This window comes from Dermacentor albipictus, chromosome 2 (genome assembly GCF_038994185.2).
Source record: "Dermacentor albipictus isolate Rhodes 1998 colony chromosome 2, USDA_Dalb.pri_finalv2, whole genome shotgun sequence".
NCBI classification, from domain to species: domain Eukaryota; kingdom Metazoa; phylum Arthropoda; class Arachnida; order Ixodida; family Ixodidae; genus Dermacentor; species Dermacentor albipictus.
In genome coordinates, this window is record NC_091822.1 from 70,858,736 (window position 1) to 70,885,511 (window position 26,776).

At 44.7% G+C, this 26,776-nt stretch overlaps 1 protein-coding gene across 1 annotated transcript in view; it reads left to right on the forward strand.

Annotated features, from left to right (window-relative positions):
• The first annotated feature begins 2,391 nt into the window (after positions 1-2,391).
• The window catches only part of LOC135908217 (transmembrane protease serine 9-like), a 67,969-nt gene continuing 43,584 nt past the window's right edge, over positions 2,392-26,776 (forward strand). The window contains exons 1-5 of the mRNA XM_065439970.1: positions 2,392-2,483; positions 6,492-6,771; positions 9,156-9,270; positions 19,699-19,834; positions 22,859-22,998. Coding sequence (XP_065296042.1) covers positions 6,497-6,771; positions 9,156-9,270; positions 19,699-19,834; positions 22,859-22,998 — 666 coding nt within the window. The 5' untranslated portion in view covers positions 2,392-2,483; positions 6,492-6,496. The remainder of the gene's footprint in view (positions 2,484-6,491; positions 6,772-9,155; positions 9,271-19,698; positions 19,835-22,858; positions 22,999-26,776) is intronic.

Consider the following 26,776-nt stretch of genomic DNA (forward strand, 5'->3'; position numbering starts at 1 on the left):
AAGAAGTCTCGGAGGTTACGTAGATTGTAGAGGCGGCGGCCGCAGCTGCCTTCTGGTTGACACCGCGTCGGTTAGATTTTTTTCCGATTTCGCCTTCTCTCGCCGTTCTCTCCGTTTTGGAGTCAATACAGCCTTGTGTGTAGGCAGTAGGCGCGTTTCTCTGGCCATGTGCCAGGCGAGCGTAGTTCGAATTATGCGTGAGGGAACCTTCTTGTGTTCGAATTAACGGACTTTTTTATACATAGACTTCTGTGGAGCTTGGCCGGACCAAATCGTACAGTTCGAATTATCCATAAATTCGAATTATTGAAGTTCGAATTAATGAGCTTTCACTGTATAAGGGTTGGTTATATTCCGCACATTTCTCTATCACCTTATTGATCTTGTGAATATAGGTTTAGCAGCACAACGCCAAAGCCAGTAAACCACCATGACGGATGGACCATTACTTCCTATCTATGGACTAATAAATGTTCTCTCTCTCTCTCTCTCTCTCTCTCTCTATATATATATATATATATATATATATATATATATATATACCGTTTGTTAAACTACCGGTTGGTAGGTGGCAAGCAGTGGCCAAACGTCACCGTACCTAAAAGCATAGGAACACTGAATACTACAAACCAGTTAGGCGGAAGTCGCAAGGTATACAGCACGTTTTCTTTAAAGGAAAAAAAAAACATCAATGAGGTGATAGTGACACAAACGTACAGAGGAAATGAAAATTTAAACTTGGGATGTTTCTGTGGGGTGAATCCTGTGCATACATGGAACACCTTTGACCGAGTATTAACACCGAGTGTTGCTTCAAATTTCCTGTCTCCGAGCGCAGCGTTAAGAGGAAGCTTTAGCTCGGGCTCAACTCCGACGCGGCCTATTCAAATACATATAAAACGCAAAAACGCTTTTATGAGATAACATCTGGACTGATATTGATGAAATTTGTTGCATTTGAAAGAGAAAGTTTTAATTCTAGGGACTGTGGGAAGCGGAATTTTCATTTAGGGCCTGAAATGTGTGAAAACGATATTCAAAAATTCAAGAGTTTGAAGAATGTAGACGCACGAAGTTTATAAAGTAATAACTCTGCAATAAAAACAGGTATCGCGGTTATGTAAATGGTATCAATTAGATAATTCAAAGCGGACAAATTCGACATGCCAATTTATATCTTACGTGAATTTGTTACGTTGTTTTCAATGTGGATGCGTCGGTACTGGAAAGTGAGCGGTTTACGCGTCTGGTGCTGCAGACATATACATCCCTTTCGATGCCACACCGATCCGGCCCAACCGACCATCGATTTGAGATAATCAAAGATTCTGATTGCACTTCCGAGTGAAATAATGACAACCGATCAAGACAATAAATGAGTGTGTGTACCTTTCCTCGCGATGACCACCAATCAAGACAATAAATGAGTTCATACCTTTGCTCAAAATTATGTGTCGTGTCGTGTGCTAAACAGCTTCGCTGGTACACCACCTTCACAGTGTGTAGTGACACATAATTTTTTTTATTTATGCCTTCTGGCTTTTTTCCTGACAAAAAAAAATCGAACTTTGCAATTTTATATTTTATTTGTTATTGCCGGTGCAAAAAGCATTCGAATTATGCAAATATTTGAAAAACTGGCTATTTTGACAGCTACATGACTTCACTGTCTTTCTATACACACCATTTGAACAACTAGATCGTACAATGTGCCTCTGAAAAAAAAAATGTTCATTGATGCGTTTTAGCTCAGCTGGGTAGGAAACATAAATTGTTGCCAAAATGTTATAAAATTTTTTGCAAGTAGACGTGGCGAACGTGTTTACAACTTCAAATATATGTGGAAATTTTTTCAGCTATATCTGGAATGACACAGCATGAAGGTTCTACAAAAGGAAAATTCCTTATTGGGAATTGTTGTTACTCGTAAGGGTACAAATAAATCGATAAGACTTCGTACGCTTTGAATTTATGCAAGAGGCAGAAGGTTCACACGTTTCGCAGTACAATACTGGGTCATTCGTACCTAAGAGATAGCAGTGAAGGACCACAATAGTTTATCAACGTCCCATGTTATCGTTGGCTGGAAGATATCTCATTGTGAATTGGGCCGGGAAGGGCAGTGGACGACACTTATCAGTGGTGTGAGTTCCTGCGAAGCGCCGTCACAGCGAAGAAACAAAAGGGGCCGAACGGACTTCCTGCGTATCTCATCTTTTTTTAAAGCATTAGCGTCATCATTCATCCCGACAATGATAAAGGGAAGTACTTGCTGTATGTGCACTCTGTAATCTTGCATTGCCCGCTCCCCCTCTAACGCGAATTTCTTGAGATTGTGCAATTCCTTCTGACCGGAAATGACAAACGCGTCAGAGGATAGACTGGAATCGAATAAAAGGCTCGCTCGATAACTTAAATCGACAAAGAGCAACCTATCGAACTGGACTTGCGATACTTGCTGCGCCTCTGTCGTCTGGCACAAGGTAAGTGAAATTCGAAATTACGAAAATAGCGCCTTGGATATCGCCGCCTCTAAAACACTGGCACCCACCGTGGCAAATCGTGCTACCTTCAGCGTATGACCGGCGTATTCACAAATAACATTTACTTCGCGAAATTTGATTCGTGCCTAAGTTGAATAATGAAGTACATACAGTCTGAGGAGCAAGTTTTAGCATTGTATCGCAAACGTTCGAATGAAGACGAAGGAGACTATTGGCGACTGGGTTGCGTTGTTCTATTTTTTAGAGCTCGTCTCCCGGCGCATATAATTAATCGTCAGTTCAAAGCTAGCCCTCTATCTGCCTCCTAATACCAACATTTAAAATCCTACTACATTGCCAACGTCTGTAGATTCGCCCCTGCGGGAAGACCGTATCGTCCCCGAAATTTCGAACTTAATAAATTCATCCACATGGTTAGAGGTATTAAGGCGTAAGTCTTTAGTGGCTCGACAGTGTCCGGGCGCAGTCCGTGGTGGATGCAGGAATGCGTTGATCACCGGCGAGGGAAGCAAGGATAGGAGGTACCATGCCAGTAGCGCTGTGCAAGTGGGTGCGTGGGAGAGCGCGGACCTGCGCGTGGGGGTGCGCGCACATCGGCGACAGACCTTGGAGCCACATGGCTGTGACTGAATCCTATGCTCGCGGCCACGGCAGCGTCTGTTCGCAGAACAGTTCATATGTATATAGTGTAATGTACTGACAGAAAGTCAAGTTCGAGGATTACGTCGTGAGGGCAGTCATCTAAAAAAGCCATAAGTCATAAAACAGAAGTATGATGTACGGCAGCACTCGTGGGTGCCGGACGCATGCCAATAACGGATGGTGTTCCACCGTCCGCGACTCGGGCCCCAGGCGACGGAGCAGGAGTGTGGACTTCCTTGAGAAAATCGCGATGCTTGGCATTAGTCACAGATACGTGCGCGCCAGTGTCCATCAAAGCCGTAACAGGTACACCATCCACGTTCACTTTGATGAGGTTCTGACGTGTGGGCAAGGTCGGAAGAGGATTTTGGCGCCGGGTTGTTTTAGCAGCAATACTACTAAATGCCTAAATCAATAGACATTTTTTAATCTCTGGGGAGGCGGTGGCGGGCCGGGAGTGCGCCAGAACGTGCACGACCGCCTTGCCTCGGTGAGACGTCTTAAGTTGCTTCGAGAAGGATAAAATGTTCCTGGTGACTCATCGCTGTTGTTGAGCGAAACCTACGCCACTAGGTAAGCTTTCAGATTTTGTCGATTTAGTTACGCACTACACTTGTTGCGTAAGGCCTTGAGTTTCCTACATACTTGCGGAGCTACACGTCAGCACTCGGCATAGTTGCTCCGAAGAACTCCGGTGCCTCGACTTGAATATATAAAGGAGACCTTTCCTGCGAAACGAGGCCAATGTGTGCTAGTATATCACCGGGAAAAAATTGTCATGTACGCCTCTAATCGAAACAAAATATTAAATCAAATTGTATATATACAGGCCTTTTACGAAGTGACCATAAAAAGTGTTTCGTTATTGTAAACCTTTCAAAAATATTTTCGACCAGCTTTTTAACAACATATTCAATGTGTTTTTTGCAGAGAGATCTTGAGGGTCTTAGATAATAGCTCCTTTATTTTGATTTCCAATCCTATTTCCAAGATAGCCTTTTTGGAATCATTTGAAATATGTTCTAGATTATATGAAAAATATCATTCAAGCCCAACATTAGTCGACATATACCATATGTTTTAGAGCGATGGCCTCTTATACGCACCATCTTCAAACCGTTCTCTTCCTATCGGATCAATCCTGCAAAAACGTTGTGTATGTGTTTCGTGCCAGTTGGGCCTAGGGGCGCTATAACGTAAAACTAGGGCCGTATAACGTAAAACTATTCCAATATGTTTTTATTCCATTCTCCTGACGTCAAATTTGCGTAACCGCCGACGCAAGGATCGGGCGGTCACCCGCAGGGTTGTCTGAATAGGCCAATCAAACGCTCTCCTCGTTCATAGGAGGTCCCTTTTCTTAGCTTGAAAAACGAATAACATTGCCTACACTGAGCGGCTTGTCTTATCTAATTGGCTGACAAGAGGCGAGGAGCACGCTCAAGTGAAGAGGGATTGGATGGGGTCGAGCCACTGCACTGAAATTCTATAACCGGATCAAGAGGGTGGTGCCGGCGTCTGCGGTTGGTCCGCTTCTTCTAACTAACTTGCGGTGGCTAGTCGAAAATCGCGGCGGCATGCAACGGAAGCTTAAGAATGACGCTGAAACGGATCCTCAGTAAAGGTTAGTTGGCAGAACGAGGTCGTAAACGTGCCGAAAATTCTCAAAAACGCTGCACGGCCTCGCAAAAAGTTTTATTAAACGCAAATAAACCCATGCTCTCCGGCAAGGGCGCGTAAACGTACGGTTGACTTTCAGGACCCAATAAAGTTCTCCATACCATACCGTACCGGCAAGGGCGAGTAGCCAGTGCCGGAGCCATCGGCAGCAGCCATCTTTTATTCCTTCCGGAACGGGACAGCCTACGGCTATTCAGAAGAAAATTCACTTTTGTTCCGCATATTAATGCATCTTTAACGCGTTCACGTCACTTTTACGCGGTAAGTTCTGGCGGTTTTGTGACGTCGCGGGAGAGGCAGGGGAAATGGCTGCATCCTGAAAGCTTTTGACCAATAGCCGAGGGCTCATGGCGAAAAGGCGTCGAATCAGAAATAACTATTTTTGTTCTGTTCGGTCAAATTATGCATAATCAGTGTGTACACGTCATATCAGATGGGAAGCTATCGCGGCTTTCATGACGTCGCGTGACAGACAGGTGAAGATGTCCAAAAATGTTTTTGACCAATCACGGTGGGCTCATTGCAGAGCTGGAATAGAAAAGCTTGGAATAGTTTTACGTTATAGCGCCCCTATTCCAAACTTTTCTATTCGAATTGTGCTATCAGCCCTCTGCGATTGGTCAAAAACTTTTTTGGACCACGCCCACTTCACCTCTGTATCCCGCGACGTCACGAAAACCGCGATAGCTCCCCATCTTATGACGTATACACACTGATTAAGCATGTTTTGGCCGAACAAAAGAAAAATGGTTGTTTCTGATTCGACGCCTTTTAGCCATTAGCCATCGGCTTTTGGTCAAGAGTTTTAGGGCTGCACCCACTTCACCTGCCTGTCATGCGACGTCCCAAAACCGCAAAAACTCCCCGCGTCAAAGTGACGTGTACGCGTTAAAGATGCAATAATATGCCGAACAAAACTAAATTTTCTTCTGAATAGGCGCAGGCTGCCCCGTTTCTAAATGAATAAAAGATGGCTGCCGCCGATCGCAGAGACACTGGCTACTCGCACTTGTCGGAGAGCATGGGTTTATTTGCGTGAAATAAAGCTTTTTGCGTGGCCGCGTAACGTTTTCCAGCCCTTTCGGCACGTTTACGAGCTCGTTCTGCGAACTATTCTTTACTGATGATCAATTTTAGCGTGATTATTAAGCTTCCGTTGCATCCCGCCGCGATTGTCGACGAGCTACCGCAAGCTATGTAAGGGAAAGCGGACGAATCGCCGACGCCGGCACCACTCTCTTCATCCGGTTATCGATTTTCACTGCAGTGGCTCGGCCCCATCGAATCCCTCTCCAACTGAGCGTGCTCTTCGCCTCTTGTGAGTTAATTATATAAGACAAGCCGCCCAGTGCAGGCAATGTCATTCGTTTTTCAAGCAAACAAAAGTGACCTCCTATGAACGAGGAGAGCGTTTCATTGGTCGGTTCAGACAACCCTGCGGCTTAACGCCCGATGCTTGCGTCGGCAGTTACGGAAATTGGACGTCAGGAGATTGGAATAAAAACATATTAGAATAGTTTGACGTTATGGTGCCCCAGCTTTCACATAACAAAAAAAGTTACATAAAGCTACGGAGTGGTCTGCCGCCGTCTTTTCTTTGCACATGTAGTTTTCGAATTGACATCGATGTTCACAGCTCCACCGGTCCTTGACGCGTTGTCGCAGGAATTATGGGCGCCGCGGTCCTATATGCTTTCATGGCCGTCGGCTGGTGCAGCTTGGGGGCGGCGTCGGCGTGGACCAACCCCGACGGGTGCGGCCGGACGCCCATAGCCCCGGCGCTCGAGAGCCACGAGGACCGGGTCGTGGGCGGCCACGAAGCGGTGCCCGGCAGCTGGCCGTGGCACGCCGGACTGCACAGCAGCCCGTTCTTCGAGAGCGCGTACTTCTGCGGCGGGGCGCTCATCTCGGACCGCCACGTGCTCACCGCCGCCCACTGCCTCGAGTGAGCGGCGCGGTTATTTAGAGACGCCGACGGCCGGGACGGCTGTAGCGCATCCGCGATGGCAGGGTAGCGATAAAAAACACGGGGCACGACGAAAGGAACGCGGATAAACAGAGTGCTTTTTGCTCTGTATTAATAATATCACAAGAATATTAATAGCGGTGTTTTTTTTACGCACCCTTGAAGAAATACGCGGAAGGATCTATCATATTGTACATTATACCAATAATAATAATAATAATAATAATAATAATAATAATAATAATAATAATAATAATAATTAGTTACGCGCATGTCTCTGTTGTTTCTGCTTCTTTTTAGTATAATTTTGGCCATGGTTGTACACCATGTGGAGATAATGTGATTTTTGATGTACCGGCTAGGGATGACAGCGCAAAAATGCTTGATCATGGGACTGACTGTAAAGGTTACCCTTCTGCTCACAAGAAAGAATGGCATAAGTCGCTTTGGTAGAGAGAGTATATATGTAATATAACGGCATTTTAGAAGGTGCATTACCTGATTGTAGCAATAAGCCGACGTGTTGCACTGTTGAACTGCTATTGATTAGTGTTCGTTCTTGCACGAGAAGGACATTCGAGCTCAACAATAAGTAGGACGCCTAATTGCATGAAATATTTTGGTCCGTTTGCTCACATAATGGAGAATCAGCAAAACCTAATATTAATAATAAAACAACTTTGGTACTTATGACGCCGAATACAGCGCGACTTAAGTATTCATGGTACGTCTCAGTATGTTTGCGCCTTGCTTCCCTGAACGGTATATGACTTTCGGGACCTTCATTCAACCTCGACTTATTACTGAACCTTTTAAGATGCAGAGTGTATGTATAAAGAGGGCGGTGCTGTCTTTATAATTGAGATGGAGGTGTTAGCCTGTCTGGCACGCATAGAGTACGTAGATAAATATAACTAGAATTTTATGACGATGAACCTCAGCTTTCCAATGTAAACATGTCGCGTAAACAAGTCCTAAGAAGTTGGTTAATGCAATTAGTTTAATTACGGAAGGAATTGTTTTGTGCGTCTCTTTTTTTTGTGCAAATGATCTACGCTTGAGCACCTAATTTATGGGCATGGACGTGATTCGAATGAGTGTTGCAGTCTTTTATTGAAAATGCTGGAAGTAAAAACAAAAGTAATAAACAAAAAACGCACGCGCTGTATATTGCCTCAAAGCATTTGAGAAGCGTCCTTCACGCTTTCAATGGCATCTCTGTCACAATCAGCTGAGAAAGCAGTAAACTATTTCAGTGTAAATTCTACTACAGGAAGGGCTCGCTATTCCTAGCGCCACTTTGTACGTGGTGAAAATTTATGCGTGTGTAGCTTGATCTTTGTTGCATTTTCATTGTTATCTCCTTTTATACACCGAATAACCGCGTACTTGGGATGATTGATCCTTTGAGTTTATCTATATACTCATCCGTTTACTCCAACCATGTCATACCACAGCTACACATGCTAGCTTAACAATCATTGAGAGGCGTTGTCGTTTCAATTTATGAGGTCCGCTAGATTTGAACAAAGCTCGCAGTCGCATTTAAATGCGCGATAATACTGTCACCCAGTCGACACCCTCTCCCCTTGCGCTGACACTAAAGACGCCCGATTTAATAGCGGTTATTTGCGAGATATACATAAGAGAAAAAAACTTTAATCTCAAACAGCGTTCGATGACCACCGAGAACACAGAGTCGACAAGATCTAGTTCGAGTGCTGTGATTGCTCAAATGAAACAAGATTGATGCTTATAGTGCACGAATTCTTTTTAATGGCCATCCCTGCAGCGTCAAAATTACGGTTAATCTTTCGAAACCTACAGGCACTCGTACTTTTCTAAACATCCCGAGTGGAATAAGGTTCCGCGCAAATGCGTAATTATTGCGAAGTGCTGCGTTTTAGACGCAGTGAGCTGTTGCAAATGACCGATTCACATAGTCTCAAAGCCGCTAGATGGCAGAAAGGTCGAAGTGTAGGAAAATCCGTGTAACGTCCCACAATTCCGCGCTGGCAGAACCGCGGTACTCGAAGCTTCCCGTAGGACTCCAGCGCCATACGTGCTGCGGGTAATTTTAGCGGCGATCTCTAATTATCTGGGACCGTAACAAAAACCCACACGGTGCTAGCTCCGGAACCCTTCCGCTGCGGTGTCCCGCCCCAGCCTCGGCGACCAACTCTGGGCCGTCCAGCAGGCTCGCGAGGCGGCGAGGCAACACCTCAAAGTCCCCACCGGGGGAAACCCAAGGCGCCGGCAGCGAGAGCTCTGCAGGACTATAAATAAAGTTGTTACCAACCAATCTATTTAGGGTAGAAATTCTGGATCTGGGGACAACAGACTGGAATTGACGTGCTTTGCAGGTACCGCGCTGCCTACAACGTTTTCGCTCACGTCGGCTCACACAGTCGGAGCAGCCGTGACTTGACGGAGCAGTACGTGCGCGCCGAACACCTTTGCATGCACGTTGACCCAACGGTGAGCACAATTGCTCGGAGTTGCATTTTTACACGTTCCGACTTTTATTGGTGTGCAAATCTTTATTTATTTAGATATATTTTGCAGGTAGCGCGTGTTCTTTAACTTGCATACTTTATTGTTTACCCTAGCCTATATTTTTTTCAGTTATTTCGCACGAGGGCGAAAGCTAAATATTAACCCGAATAACATTTAATGGAGCGCACCACAAGGTAACTGAACTGCCAGGTTGACATGTAGTAGAAGGCATAAGATGGTGCCTTGCGAGTGTGCAGTTTTTTCTCTGTAAATTTTAACGGCAGAAAAGCAACCTGGACAACAAACAAAATGCAACCGAAACAGGGAACTACCCGCTACTTCTGTCACTATATAAAATAATGAGGTTGCCTATGAAGTGGGTAATTGTGCATGTTAGTAAAAGCTACTTGTTTAAAGTGTATGGTAGTGCATTTATTTCTTTGGCTGCTTCCTCGGCCGTCAGTGTTTTGAGAGCTTTTTAGACAACAACCCTGTGGCTCAAATGCAGCGGCCAGTGAATGGTGCATCGCCTGTATGCTGTGCCTACATGCCAATAGAAAGGCGGCAAATTGGCAGACGTCAACAAACTAACCGAGAAAGTACAGATGCGTTTCACATTAAAACGATGGGAGACGTGTGCCTCTGCATGCCGTGCATTTTGGAGACCGCAAAATAATTCGCCTATATTGCCAGCACGTGTCGCGGGGTCCACTGATAGTTGAGGCAGCCGGTGTTTGTTATACGTTGTTTGTCCCGGTGTTTCACCACCTGGTGGCGCTTGACATCATCATCAGCAGGAAGGGGCGCCTGTTTGGATTTTGTGGCGAATGGACGTGCTTTTCGGGGCTCCGTGGTGACGACGAAATCATAAGTTTTTGTGCATGCTTTGAGCTTGCTTCTGTTTTTATTTACTGTTTTTTTCCATTTAAATTGTAATTGGGGGTTTTTCTGTTTCTTTCCTTTTTTTCTTTGTCTCTCGTATTTCGGCTGCGCGGGTGTGCTTCGTGTACGTTTGTTTTGCAGGATGATTAGAGCATCCTTTCGTGCCACGTGTTCCAACATGTACAGCCTAGTGGGACGTTGAGTGTTTGTAGTCTTTAAGTAGTAGCTTGTAAGTGGCAAGAGGAATAGCTATTAGTGGTTTTACTGTGCGTGGTTGGTAGAAAAGTGAGAACGTGACCGCGTGGTTGAGCGCGTCATACCTTTGGTCTCCGCGGCATTGATTGTTTTTGAAACAGTGGTGAGAGTTGCTTTGCAGCATTTTGAGGATTTGGATCCTGTGCGTATCGGTTTCTTCTAGAAGGCACGTGCTCTGCATTGATATAGTATTATAGTATTTGCAAAAAGCCTACATGGCGAGAAAGCCGGTAAAGCAGGCAGTATGGGGGGCGACCCTCAAGGCAGATGAGGAGACCGGTGAGAATGGAGAGGGCGTCGAATCAACCGGCACACAATGTAATGTCGATACTAGGATGCAGAAAATGGAGAGTTTCCAGGAAGAGCTTCTCAAACAGGTGCAAGAGCTCAAAAATGAACTAAACACGGAGCGTGAGGCACGGAAGGTAGTTGAAAAGAGACTGGAAGCAGCCGAGGAAAAGCTGAACAGGAACGCCATTGTGACCGAGAATGTGCGTGACAATGGAACGCAGACCCCCGAGGCGACAGGCGCGGGAGGGTCAGAGAAATACGTGGAACGCAGGCAGGGAGATGATGGGTTAGCTGGAAAGAGCAGCACCTACCTTGAGGCCGCTACGCGGAAAAAGCAGGAGCCGAGGGGACAATGCCCCTTGTCGAGTCTGAATCACGCGGAAAATGACAAAGGGAAGCAGGGAGAGGTAGGAGAGAGTGAAAGGGTGATTATTGCAGGCGATTCAAACCTGGCTGGGTGCTCAAAAGCAATTGTGGAGAGGGTGAAAGGCGACAAAAGAGTGGCGGTAGGGACATTTCCAGGGCGCACACTGGGTTCTGTCATGGAAGGAGCAAAAGAAAAGCTCGCGGAAAATGCCCACGTGCGCAACCTCGTCATAGTAGCAGGTGGGCTAAATGACGTCCTAAACAGGAAAGGGCCAGGACTAGCCCAGCGCTTGGCGAAGGGGGTGGACGACTTGCGTGAGCTATCCCCTCAGGTGCAGATCGTGGTGTGCCCGGTGCCGGAGGTGACTGTGCGTGACAGTCACGTACAAAGAGCCGTAGTGGCTGCTAATGAGGCAATATGGAAAATGAGCCGAGAGAAGGCTTCGAGGTTGTCGAAGTAAACAGGGAAGTGAGAAGTTGCGGTGGTTTTAAACGAGATGGGATCCACTTCAATTACAGGCTAGCACGAGAAGTGGGCTGGTGACTTGGTGGTCGCGCTGTTGCTTTTTTAGGGGGCCCGCGGGCGCTCAGGAGGTCAGAGTACATAGTAATGAAGAAGGTCCCCTAGGGGAACATCAGAAGAGCATCGCCGTCGATAATAGAAAAAGGAGGAAAACAAGAAAAAGAGCTCGCCATGCAATAGGTTACATAAACACGCAGGGCGGCAGAAGAAAGGAAAAGTGGGCAGAGATTGAGGAGCCGTTACACAGAGAACAAATAGGGGTGTATGCGGTTACAGAAACGCACCTTAGAGACTCAGAAGAGCCACCAGTTATTGACAATTATGTTTGGGAAGGGTGCAACAGAACTAAGTCGGAAAGAAAGGGAGGAGGAGTCGGAACGCTCATCCATCAGGGAACCAAATGGAAAAGAGTAAATTCACAATGTCAAGAGCATCTTTGGTTATCAGGTACAATAAGTGGGAAAGAAACTTGGCTGGGCCTTACGTATTTCGGGACCGGAAAAAATTGCATAGAGAAAAATAAAGAGTGAGTGGAATGCATAAGCGCTGATATTAAGGGTTTCGGGAGTGGTGCTGAAATTGTCCTGTTAGGTGACATGAATGCCCACATACAGGATTTAGATGGCTATACCGACAATAACGGGAAGTCAATGCTGGACCTGTGTGAGCAAAATAACCTCGTGATCGTGAATACAGGGCCTAAGTGTGAAGGACAGATCACGTGGGAAGTGGGAAACCGGCAATCGACCATTGATTACTGTCTGATGACAGAAGGAATTCATGATAAGTTGAGAGAACTGGTCATCGATGAGGAAGGGTTTAACAGCATAGGGAGTGACCATAAACGCATCCTATTGAAAATGGGATATGTAGTTGGGAAAGAGAGCAAGGAGAGGAAAATGGCCAGTCCTAATTTGAACGCTGAACAAATAGCAAACACAGTCACTAGAGTTGAGGAAGAACTTGGCAAATGGCCAAGTAAAGAGTGGGAATATGGTGAGCTTATAAGTGTAATAAAGACAGAAATACGGAAAGAGAACCAACATGTTCGTTGGAAAGGAAAAAAGAAACCGAAAAGCTGGTGGAACAAGGAGATACGAGAAGCGATCGCCGAACGACAGAAAGCATCTCGAGAGCACAGGCAGGCAAAGAAGGCGCAGTTGCCACAGGATGAAATAACTAGTGAATGGGAAATATACCGGGAGAAAAAGTCTATGGTTCAAATACTGGTGCAAGCAAAATTAAAAGGTGAAAGTGAACGTTGGTTGTCAGAAATACGTGAGAAACAGAAGGCCGCACCTAGAATATTTAGGAACCACTTAAAATTATTAGGCAGGAAGTCAACAACAATACAACAACATATCCTAGACGAAGATGAAAACAGACTCGAAGGAGAAGCGGCAATAAATTACATCCGAAAAGCAACAGCCGAATCTTTCCAAGGCAATGACGAGGTTATACTTGTTGAAAAAAAGAGCATGAAAGAGACCCAAGGGGAAAAGCAGCTGGTGCTAACAAATTTAAACTGGAAGAAAACGGAAGAGAAAATTCCTAAGCGTACAGCCACAGGGCTAGACGAGGTTCCCATTAGGCTGATAAATGAACTAGGACCAAAAAGTAAGGAAGCTCTGGTGAAAGCAGTGGAAAGAACTTTAAAAGATAGACGAATACCAGGGAGCTGGCGGCAAAGTAGAATGAATTTGATTTGTAAAGGAAAGGGGGAGAAAGACAGAATTCACTCGTATAGACCGTTGACCATTACATCGGTAATATACAGGCTAGCAATGCAGGCAATCAAATTAAAGCTTCAAGCATGGACAGAGAATAATGGCATTTTGGGAGAGCTTCAGAATGGTTTCAGAATAAGTAGGCGTTTGGATGACAACTTGTTTGTTCTTACTCAGTGTATTGAAATATCAAAGGCAGAAAGCAGACCGCTGTATATGGCCTTTTTAGACATTACAGGAGCCTACGACAACGTGGACCGCAACATACTGTGGGATATCCTGGAAGGGAAAGGCTTAGGTAACGATTGTATACAGCTTTTGAGGGAGAATTACCTAGGAAATACCGTTTGCGTTGAATGGGAAGGGATGAGGAGCGAGGAGAACGTTCATATCAACAAGGGACCGAGGCAGGGGTACCCTTTATCCCCGCTGTTGTTTATGATGTACTTGGTGAGGATGGAGAGGGCGCTAGAAGGAAGTAATATCGGGTTTAATCTTTCATACAAACAGGCGGGTACCGTAATAGAGCAGCAACTCCCAGGTTTATTTTATGCGGATGACATTGTGTTGCTAGCTAACAAGCAAAGTGATTTGCAACGTCTGGCTAATATCTGTGGACAGGAAGGCAACGATTTAGGCTTGAACGTTAGTGTTAGAAAATCAGGTTTTATGGTATTCAATGAAAACAGTGATCAGACAGTGGAGATACAGGGCCAAGAAATACCTCGGGTAACAGAATATAGATACCTTGGTATATGGATAAACGAAGCCAATGGATATATGGAAACACATGAAAAACCATAACAGTAAAGGGGAAGAGAAATGCAGCCATAATGAAGGACAGAACGCTATGGGGATACAATAGGTACGAGGTCCTCCGAGGTATGTGGAAAGGTGTAATGGTTCCAGGACTTACTTTTGGAAATGCGGTTGTTTGCTATAAATCAGGGGTACAATCAGGACTCGACGGGAACCAAAGGTCAGTGGGTCGCCTCGCATTGGGAGCTCACGGGAAGACTACAAATGAAGCTGTGCAGGGTGATATGGGCTGGGCTAGTTTTGAAGTGAGGGAAGCTTGCAGTAAAATTGAGTATGAAGAACGGCTGAGGAATATGGAAGAAAGTAAATGGGCTGGGAGAGTGTTCAGGTATCTGTACAGGAAAAACATTGATTCACAGTGGAGGAAAAGAACTAGGAAGCTTACCAGCAAGTATGCGGCCTCTAGGGTGGACAACACAACAACAAAGGTCAAGCGGAAAGTCAGAGAAGCTGAATTAATCTCATGGGTGGCGGCAATGGAAAAGAAACCTGCCATGAGTAACTACTTAAGAGGAAAAAACGAAATCAGGAAAGAAACCATTTATGATAACTCAAAGGGAAGCTCATTACTTTTCGAACCGAGATCAGGATGCCTTAGAACACGCACCTATAAAGCGAGATATAAGAAGCAAGATGAAGCATGTGCTTGCTGTGGTAAAGCTAGGGAAACTACGGAGCATGTTTTATTAGAATGTGAAGACGTCTACCCAGCGGTCGATTTAGGCACCACTGGCATCCTTGAAGCCCTTGGGTTCAGAAAGAGCAGTGGTAAAGCAAACATGTCCGCAATAGACATTAGTAAGAGGCGACTGGAGGATTGGTGGAAGAAAAGTAGGGAAATGACAAAAGGCGGAGACGTACAAAAGCACAGTTCGCAATAGGGGATCAGAAAATTTGGGCGTGGTAGTTCATAGTGTTTTTTTTCTTTTTTCGTTGTTTAACCTAGGTAGATTATTAGGCAGTATAGTAGCAAGAGCTTGGTGGCGCAACCCACCGCCCCGTTCCAAAGGGGACGCTCATAACATCCATCCATCAGCAACAGGGTGGGCAACAGAGCAACAAAGAAGGTCAAGGGGAAAGTCAGCGAGGCTGAATTATTCTCATGGGTGGCGGCAATGGAAAAGGAACCTGTCATGAGTAACTACTTAAGAGAAGAAAACGAAATCAGAAAAGAAACCATTTATGATAACTCAAAGGGAAGCTCATTACTCTTCGAATCGAGATCGGGATGCCTTAGAACGCGCACCTATAAAGCGAGATGTAAGAAGGAAGAAGAAGCATGTGCTTGCTGCGGTAAAGCTAGGGAAACGACGGAGCACGTTTTATTAGAATGTGAAGACGTCTACCCAGCGGTCGTTTTAGGCACCACTGGCCTCCTTGAAGCCCTTGGGTTCAGCGGGAGCAGTGGTAAAGCAAACATGTCCGCAATAGACATTAGTAAGAGGTGACTGGAGTATTGGTGGAAGAAAAGTAGGGAAACGACAAAAGACGGAGACGTACAAAAGCACAGTTCGCAATAGGGGATCAGAAAATTTGGGTGTTGTAGTTCATAGCGTTTTTTAATTTTTTCATTGTTTAACTTAGGTAGGATGTTAGGCGGTATAGTAGCAAGAGCTTGGTGGCGCAACCCACCGCCCCCTTCCAAAGGGGACGCTCATAACATCCATCCATCCATCCATCCATCCATCCATCCATCCATCCATCCATCCATCCATCCATCCATCCATCCATCCATCAGCAGGAGGAGCTGCAGCATCACAGCCTATTCTATGGCTGCTACAGGACGAAGCACTCTCCAAGCGATCTCCAATTACCCCTGTCTTGCGCTAGGTGATTCCAACTTCCGCCTGCAAATTTAGTCATTTCGTTACTCCACCTAGTCTTCTGCCGTCCTCAACTGCGCGTCCCTTGCCTTGGCACCCACTCTGTAACTCTCATGGTCAACCTGTTATCTGCCCTAGGGGTTACTTGGCCTTTCCCAGCTTCATTTTTTCCCTCTTAACTACAATATCGGCTATCCGCGTTCACTATCTGATCAACACCGCTCTCTTCCTGTCTTTCGACGTTGTGCCTAACATTTCTGAACCTGTGGCTCTTTGCGTCGTCCTTAACTTGTTCTAGAGCCTCTTTGTTAACCTCCAAATTCCTGCCCCATATGTTAGCACCGCTACAGTGCAATTATTGTACACTTTCCTTTTGAACGACAGTGCCAAACTTCCAGTCATGATTTACTAATGACTGCCGTATGCACTATAACCCGTTTTTATTCTTCTGTAAGTATCGTCCTTTTGATTGGCGTCCACCGTAAATAATTGACTCACATTAACGTACTCCTGCACAGGCTAAATGATAGAGCCTAATGGCGATGATTAATTCTTGTTTTCTTGGCAGGCTACTGAATGTTACCTTTCTCTTCTGCATAATAATCTCCAACTCTACTCTTACGCTTTCTTAGTTAGTCCTCAATCATTTGTTTGAATTCATCCCAAGTGTTGCTGAACACGAGAATGTCCCTTGTAAACCAAATGTTTTTTATATATTCGCCGTTTACCCTCGCTAATAAGCGTCCCTAGTCTAAAAGTTTGAATAACTCTTCCAAGCATGCAATGAATAGCATTCGAAAGATTGTGTATTCTTGCCTGACCCCTTTCTTGATAGGAAATGTGCTACTTTTCTAGTGGAGAACTAAGGTAACAGTGGAATATTTATAGATATTTCCCAAGGTATTCACGCATGTCTCCTGTACTCCTTGATTACGGCCTGTCTCAATGAATGACGGTCAAATGCCTTTTCATTATCTATAAAAACGATATATATAGGTACATTGCACTCTGCAGATTCTGAATTACCTTATTGATGACATGGATGTGATCCGTTGTATAATATCCCTTCCTGAAGCCTACCCGTTGTCTTGGTTGACTGAAGCCAAGTGCTACCCTGGTTCTATAGGAAATTATCTTGGTGAACATTTTATACAACATTGAAAGCAAGCTAATAGGCCTGTAACTTATTTACCACCTCCTTTCTTATGGATTAGTATAATGTTGGCGTTATTTAAAGTTGTCTGGTACGCTCGATGTTCTCAGACTTTGCGCATGAAGGGTTGCAGGCTTTTATAGCCTAATATATCCTCCATCTTTGACAAAATCTGCTGCTATTCCATCTTCTCCTGCCGCCTTTTCCTGGGACATGCCCGGCACGGCCCTTCTTACTTGCAAAGTTCTTTAAATAATGTTCTTCGATAAAATTACCAGTTGAGAGTTCGAACTCTTGTCGCATAGTCTTTTCTTTCATATGTGTGTTTTATGTGCGTCCCAAAGTATGATAATGTATTTGTTGAACTTCGCAAGTGCACTTTTGAAACATTCGAGCCATTACATATATGTGAGATCGCCCACGAGTACTGCGATGAGATTTCCGACTTTTATACGTTTTTTTTGTTTTAAACGAAGTTAGTGCACCTCGAAAGCATAGAAAGAATACTTCATTGGGACTAATAGGAAGCCAAAGGTGTCTGGCATATTATGCTCATTTTATTTGCTTTATGATAATATCCGAATAAAAAGATTGTGCTGAAGGTATGAGAATTTGTAATATTGTTTTGCCTCCTAAGACGCTAACCACTAAAAAAAAAATCAGATAATTGACAGTAAGTTTATAGCAAGTGTTGTGGTCGTAAAAACGGGCTAATAGGAAAGCGTCGTTGCAATGCCTTTCGCAACAATTCTGCTCATTTCGCATGGGTGGCAGTTAGATAAATTTACAGGAGTTCCCGTTTAAAGGGGCCCTGAACTACCCTTCGGACACGGTGCAATATCATAGCCCGCGGGTGGCATGCGCTGCTGCTCCCTACCTTCTGGACGCTTTGTTAAGGCGAAAGCCTTAAACACCTTATGGGTCTAGAAATCCGTTGCCCGGCGTTATCGAAAAACTGACCCTCCGGCTTTGTGGCACCGAAATTCAATGCCACCAAAATTAATCTTGCTACCCACGACCACGTGTGGGACTCCAGCCTAGGAAGACCTTTGGAGTTAATTAAGGCAAAGTTAATTCCCGCACTCGAACCCACGACTTTCGGTAAGAGTCCAAAAAAGCTCCCCCTTGCTTCAATGACGTCATACCTGATAGTTCCACCATTGATGGTGTAACCGACGGCCATTGGTGGAAATCGAAACCACCCGCCGTAGTTGCTCAGTGGCTATGGTGTTGGGCTGCTGAGCACGAAGTCGCGGGATCGAATCCCGGCCACGGCGGCCGCATTTTGATGGGGCGAAATGCTAAAACACCAGTGTGCTTAGATTTAGGTGCACGTTAAAAAACCCCAGGTGGTCGAAATTTCTGGAGTCCTCCCCTACGGCGGGCCTCATAATCAGAACGTGGTTTTGGCACGTAAAACCCCATAATTTATTTTTTTTATTCGAACCCACAACATTTGGTTTCAATTAAGGCACATATAATTGGGACACTTGAACCCAGGACCTTTCGTATTAACTAAGGCGCAGTTAATTCATATAGAGTAAATTAAGGCACTCGTACCCACGACCTTTGGTGGGATAAAACCTGCAATAGGAACTAACAACGCAATCGAATGAGAATGAATGTCTCGCTAGCGCGCACGATTTCGCTTTCATCGTCTTTAGCGTGTGCTGAAGGAACTGCCAACTTTTTAGTAATAACGCACGTTCCCATACGCGACCGCTATTTCTGCGACGTAGCGTAAATACCGCGGCCAGCGCGAAGTGCCGCCGCGAGTCCGCAGGCTAAGCGCACTGCGGCTCGCTGAGACCAACCGCGTTTGGCTTACGTTTAGCGCGTCGTAGGCACCAAAATCCCAAGTACTGGCGTCTAGGTCAACATCCGAAATGAAATTTCGACTGCGCGTCACGGAGACATTTAGAAGGCGGAGTGTTGTGGGCACGTCCCACAACACTCCGCCCACAACACTGTTGTGGGCACGTTCTTCGCAGTGAAGACATTGAAGAAGGACTGGAAGCACCGCTAAGGCCGTGTTTGATTGCCAATAACTCCCGCTTCTGCTTAACGCATAGAAGCATACGTTGCGGCGAAGTACTTCTAAAATAACCTATTTTAACTCCGAAAGCATTTCCCCTCTTGGTTAAAACGTGGCTCAGGGCCCCTTTAAAAACAGGTTTGCAGCTGGGATGCACACCTTGGTATCTTTGTGAAGGGAACCTTTTGAGAAGCGTTTATTGAAATGCTATAAGCTTGCGCATTTCATTCCTGCCTCTTTGGCATAAAAGAATCTTGCGCACGTGGGGCCTCTCGCGTAGCGATGCTACTTCATGAATGCACATGGAACGCTAGCAACAAATACTAGTGTGTCAGCCTGGCTGTGGCTACGTAGCGTGACAAATCTTATGCTGACTTGTATTTCTTGATTTCTTCTAATAAACTGTAAGCGTACCGGCCTCTTCCTGGCCGGTCGGCCGTTGTGGGCATGTGCCATTATATAGAAATGGTAGTCATCTTCGATATGCGGCAAACATTTCAAGCGACTAGTTTCCGTGGCGTTGTGCAACTCTGCAGATGGACATCGGGATAGTCAAGCTTTCGAGTAGCGTAAACTTCACGGACACCGTTCGACCAGCCTGCCTGCCTGAACCCGGTTCCGAATTGGCTGATAGGACGACGCTCTACGTCACCGGCTGGGGACAGACGGACGGTGAGTGTCGTCTTGCTCAGTGGTTACCGTTGCCTCGGTTGCCTCAACCACGGATTTTTATACCCGCTGTCAACAAACTGTCAGCATGCGACAGTGACGTCAGACAGAACACCGCATATTGTTCGTGTGACTGCGTTCGCTTTAGCTAGGCATTTTATTCACGTTAAAAGAGGAAATCTTCGGTGGCGCTACACATTTTACTTATGTGTCAAACGCTTATTCTTCGGAAGCGCTTCACGTTGAGCTTGCTTGCATCAAATAAAGAGAAAAAAAGATTTTCCATGGTCCGCACAGGTGCTATTTCAAGTACAGATGGATACACATTGCTACACACCGTGAAGGGCTGTGACCAATAAGTAAAGTGACAACCGTAAGCACAAAAACACAACCCGTGAACTCGAGGCGCTTAAACGCGCAGACTAATGAATGCAGAGTGGGTGATTGAACATGTTTTGCGGCGCGGGACTAAGTTCACTTGGGCGGGTGAGCTGCATCTATCTGCGCAACCTTCACCAAACGTACGCGCTACCTAAATGACGTGTGTAGCATGCAGCACTTAAATGGGCACTGTGATGACTCAGGTGTTTTATTGCACCAAGCAGTCACGGGTTAGCCATCGAGGTATCTCTGCAACATCGCGGTTTTCTGTAACATCATGGCTGCGTGTTACATCACGGCTCCTTGTAACGTCAGGTTCAGACCGCGGAAAAAAAAAAGTAAGAAATATCATTGGCTTGCACTCGCTCGAAACGAGAACCATATCACTCGGTATCGGGTCTTTTACCATGCATAATAATACTCGGAATAATAAACTGAGGACATCGTACTACGGATACCACAATGCTGAGAGCTCACGTAAAAGTAAACACATACATCCGTCCAACGAGTGCATCCACTTCGACGGGAATTTCTGCGCCGCAGGCACACTTCTTACACAAGCTGCAGTTTGCCCCCAAAAGATTCAGCAGTGTGTCAGCTCCAGCTTTCGGGCTTCTTGATCACATCGTCTAGATCTCTAGTGGCTATATAGACTGAGCAGCTTGAAAACGTTATATGGAAGACCGCTTGATATTCCTGAATGGTCAAAACCTAATTTAAAAGACGTGATGTAGACTTCCTGCGTCATCTCATTGCTCAGTGCAATGAAACAAAATTGCGTTATCGTTTTATACCCCACACGCACACGCGCACGCACACACACAGCGTATAGCGTACTCGAATGTGCGCAAAAGTAGAATAAACAATGAACAGCATGCTTCATCTTTTCCTCCCGGGCTGTCAATCGCAGCGAAGTTCGCATTAATGCAACGCGAGTGAGAAAAATTAAGGAAGGCGTATAAACAGGAAACTGGAGTCTTTTGGAAATTGTTAATTGCATTCAGAATCATTTTATACGTCTTAATTAAACTGACCAAGACTCAAGACTAGTTCTGTGTTTCTAAGTGGGGATTAGATAAGTTCCAACAAAATATAGGCGTGGCTGTGATTACTGGACCACCGCATTGCAGTGTCCCCTAGAAAAATAAAGAAATATCGATGTGTGCGATTTAGCCTTCTTTGATAAGGCACTGGTTTTAAGTTAACTGGTCATATTTAAGATATCATGAACAAAAATGGCATCAAAAATGGGATTAAAATTAAACTTGAAAAGTGTTGCGAAATGAACAAATGCGCTACGCCACCAAGCGGAGAGCCCACAAGTGTATTAACTAACTCCATTACTTTGGAGATTTACGACACCGCGAAGACACCGCCTTGATGCTCGCCTCCGAGCTCCTGCTTACTTGTAGCGTACGCACCGCATGCCTCAATTTAATCTGAAGTCTAGAAACCCGTGGTCATGACAGTCCCTTCTGTATGTTTCGTTGTTGAGGCGTTCCCTTTGTAAGGCGGTCCTGAATAATGCATCTGGAGGACCATGTTAACTACCTTACGGATAACTCGAACAGAAACTTAAGATGAATTGGCCCGCTTACAGAAGGTGACACAAGCCATTGATTCAAGGCTGCTGAATATGTGTCTTCTGAAAATGACACGTGATACGTACTCGTCACCAAGATGGTGGTTTGCTTATTAGGTGTGCCATTTTTTTGTTATGGCCTATGATGACGCAAAGATCCATGGTAGTATTATCCGAGAGCTCCAACCCGAAGCCGCTGATGTAAGGTTTCCGTGACGCAGACAACGATCAAGTCCGTAGGTTATCACTGTAAAAAAGGAAGTCCTGCAGATATAACCCAGCGTAATATGAAACTAGGACACAGTCAAGCACATTAAAATATGTTACATGAAAGGCAATGCGACATCATTTATCACCGATGCGTGATCCTTCTTGTGATATTTAACCAAAAAGGCCTCTAAGGATACTATAATCTTTTCCCCGCATTTTCGCAATTAAAGGTATAGCAACTTGTATTTTAGTGATTATTCCCGTTCTACCATCTACCATTATATCGTCACAACAATCAAGCAGTGTTGAAAACACGAAATGACAGATGAGTCACCACGTTTTTCACAGCGTAGGTGCAATGAAAATTTCCAGACCTTCAGGTTGCATGATTGAATAGTTTCATGTGAAGGGAGCGCTGTGATTTCACAACTGGAAATATTTTTTCCCAGCAGCTTAATTTGTCACCAATGGTTTTCAGACGTGCCTTTTTCAGCCGGTCGTTTCTAAATTTTTTTCGTTAGAGTAAGGCCTGCGAAAAAAAAAACCTCAAGGGGCGCATTTGTACTTTCAAGTATAAAACATTGTTTCAAGACTGTTGTAATGACAAAAAAATGCAGTCATCCCATTCTAGAGATGCTTTCTGTCTCCGTCATTTTAGGAAGCTTTTTAGGGAGACATTTGGGGAGGTATTAAAGCATGACGAGTGCGGTTCTTACCATCTTCAAGGAATGCGATATCCTTATTTTTTATTTTTTCGGTTGATTTTCTTATTGCTTTATTGACTTATGTAACTTCTGTACCCTCGTTAATTTTTTTTTGTTGTTGTGAGAACGTGAGCCATCGCCGTGTCGCAGAGTTCGATCCCCATTCTCGACCGGAGGGGCTGAAGCAGGTGATGACCAAGAGCGTGGCCAACGATCGCTGCGTGAAGGAATTCCACGAAGTACCGAACTACCTGCTGTGCGGCTCATTCGAAGACGGCACTCCTTGCCAGGTGCGGCTGTGTGGGCGATTGTTCCTTGCAGATGCTGTCAAGGCCACGTATAAGCGTGTTCAATGCTGCATTTGTTTTACTCTTCTTCAGCTTTGGAATATGGAAAGTGAGGCCACTCAAAGGGCCAGCTCGCCCAAATTCTTAGCTAAGAAACGCAACAAAGTGCAATAAAAAACTTATAAGGAAAGGTGATGAAATTACAAAGCACTGTCAAAACAAAACTATAACGAAATACCAAAATTCTGACAAAGCACGCCTATGAACCACGTAGAAAATACTGAAAGAAATAATAGGTAATAAATGTTTTGAAGAAAAACGTACTCATGAAATGATCATGAAATCCTAAAAAAATGTTAAAAAAAAGCGCGGGTGCTACTGTTCGCGGAGCCGCGATGAATGTTCGGTCCGTAGGAATACCGCGTAGAGCCTTGACAGCTATTCTTTTTTTTTTTCGTCCGGGCGTGACAAGGGTACAATCTTCTTTTTGTAGACCTAAAGGGCTGCTATCAGAAAGGTCAGGACGACAGCCAAGGATATCCCGCTAGTCGTCATGCTGTGGGCACTCAGTGGGACAGTGCATAACACAAGCTTCTGCATGCTGTGAAACGGTCAGTGCACTTAAATGATGCCCTTTTCTTTGCTTGGGGCAACAAGTAATGCCTGTAAGTTAATTCGAGTCTTAAACGATTTTCCTACTAGATTAACGAAGCAGAGAGAAAGTGCTCATAGACGATGGGCAAATATACTATATCCTTGAGGTGCTTCAGGACAGCGTAATCAGTGCCTTATATATCGGCTTTCATTAAATGTTTTCAGTTCTTAATTTAATTATATTCTCGATATTTTTTAGTATTAACCAAAACGGACAGTTTTCCTTCATTTTAGTTAGCCACATTTGTTTGAAAGAAACGCTGCTGGTTATTTTTTTGCGAATATTTGCAGTGAATTTTAGACGTTTCTTCGGTAAATTGTGGGGTACTCACACATAACGTGATCTGCTGTGGCTGCTTATTCTGTTACATAGTCCATATTTATACTATTACCATGGTAAACAATGCGAAGGTGGCGTGATTAAAGTGGCGTCCCCATGATGGTATATGCAACGGTCGCAGGTGCCGGTCAGCTAATTCCTTGGAATCCTCTTAAAAGGTAGTCGCACTTGTTTCATGTAAGAGGCACTGTGAAAGAACTAAAGAGGATGTATGCGTAAATGATGTTTAAGGCGTTCCGAAAATACAACATAAATGCCACGAACGGAACAAAGGATACAGAGAGATGGAATCACCTTTGTAACATCTCTTGTAACACGATGCCATGAGGGGCGGCAAACGACAGCACACGAAAGTAAACAGTACAAGCTAAACTACGTAGGTTTTGCTTCCATGATTTTTTACTTAACATGACTTACATAGCGTAATAACACAATTTTTTGAAAGCACTTAAACCTTTGAGCATCCTCCGTTGTCTCCATAGTAGTCATGTTGCGGGGCTTCGATGCACTAGAAAATCTTTGAAGCACGTTGTAACTAGACCACAGTCCGTCGCCGCTGAGGTTTAATTGTCCTGTAGAGCTTTGAGGAAACGAAATAAACCATAATCAGCAGAAACAACAGGTTCTTGTTGGTGTGAACTCATTTACTACAGCAGCAGAACGTTCTCACTGCGGACTTCTGGAGGTCAACCTTCGCTTCAGGATGCGGCACCATGTCTCGTTTTTCCGGTACACTAATTGCCTGCCACGCGTCCGCCAAACGGGATGTGCTGATATACCAACGTCTAGAGTGTACCTGGTGCCAAGCACCGACGCTGCGCTGCAGTGCCAGTTGTTGTGACGTTGTCGCAGGGCTTAAGTTCCTGTGCCTAAATGCCTCTTATTAAAGCATTTTTTTGGCAAAAATCAAACGTGTTGCCATACATTAAGCGAAAATTTGGGCTTGTTTTTTTATGTTTATTCCCAAAACACCCGTCACTGATGAATGCAGCGAACTCTTGACGTCAGGTGAAACCATTTGAGTAAGTGTAGGCAGCTAGCAGTTTCGTTTGTACCTGAAGTGCACAAATGCAAAATTAGCACCTGTTTTGAAAAAGCCGTTAGTGAAAGAGGCTACTGTGAATAGCACGGTGACATGGGAACAGGAGAGATCCGCTCAATGTAGCAGTAGGCCGTGCGTCGTTTTACTGTTACATCACCAAGCTACGTCATCACGCTGGTGAGCCTACACCAAAAAAGGCCTGAACAAACTTGAAGCTAGGAGATCTTGCAGAAATATCTAAGCTGGAATGAGCACTTCGCCAATGGCGAGCGTTCGCCAGTAACGCTCGTTCTTCCCTTGAAAGCATGCGTCATCTGATTAAAAACTGAGAGATCGAAACGGGCGTAAGCGTTGTATTTAGATTACTGTCTTTTACGTGAAACGACAACAAAGTAAAAGTGGGAGCCAACTTTTCGACAAGTGGACTTGTCTTTTTCAAGGAGACATATGCTTTCCTCGGCACAATATATACAGGTATGGGTCTTCTAAAATGGAGAGGGGGTAGGCCGGGTGCCCGAGGCAACGACGGTGTCTTAGAGAGAACGGTGTAGAATTGAAAAGAAAGGCATACCATTCAACGTCGGTGGGGGAATGTGAGGTAGCGTCGTGTGTCAGCCAGTAGGTGTGTCACTGTAGGTTCCTTTATTTTGTGGAAGGGTTGGACGACAGAGGGGAGGGAGATTATCTGCCCCGCTGAAGATCATCAGTGAACTGTCGTCTCTCAGCAAGAGAGAATAAAAGAAGTAGCAGAAAATGGTGCTCCTGGAAAAAATATTAAACTAGCATAAATATATACATAAATGATAACAAAGAGCAATAAAAAAGATAAAAAAGACACTCAGCAACCCAATGAAAAGTAACTAAGTACTGTTGGCTATAGCTTCAAATTTAGCATAGCGAATAGATTCTAAGGCCGCCTTTGAAACGTTTATACGTACCAGTTGCTATGTTTTGAACTTATAGATGAGGAATGATTATGTGTATTTTCTGTCTCGCGCAGAACGAAAATTTGACTGCAGGATGTACAGGTTAAGTTCATCAACGTTATGACCTGGTTGGTTGAAATGCTGGCTGAAATGACTTGGTTGGTTGAAGTGAAATAAAAAAATATAAAACTTGAAAGCGAACAATCCTATTTATGCATTCTGCCGAGAAAAGCATATGGCGCCTTGAATACAAGTCCACTTGTCGAAACGTTGGCTCCCGCTTTTACCTTGCTCTCATTTTGCTCATCGTCTTCAATTTTCATCTCCCGCCTTCCCGGTGCATCCCTGTCTTTTATGTAAGTGATACGATATTGTGGGATCGTACCACATAGTACCACAGAGTATCGGTATATTAGGTGAAACAAAGAGGAAAACATTCCAGGTGACCCTAATCTTTCATTTAGGTGTCAATTGGTGGCACTTGCACCTCGGTGTTTGTGTTCTGTACATTAAAGGGACACTAAAGATTACTATGAAGCCACGTTAAAGTTATAAAGCAATGCTTTAGAACGTCTGAGGCGTCAATATAACCGCGAACAGAGCTTTAGTAACCGAGAAATTGAGGTAAATGCATGACACGATTTGAGACCCCCCAGCGACATCCCGGTACTAGCCCGATGACGAAGGTATTCCTCATCATAATTTATGTCGCTAGTACTCAACTACTCGTATAAAAAAAGATCATTTCATCAGGTTGTAAGACGGAAGAAAACGCTACTTGTCTACTTCTGTTCGATTCTAAAAAAAATATAAAAATTT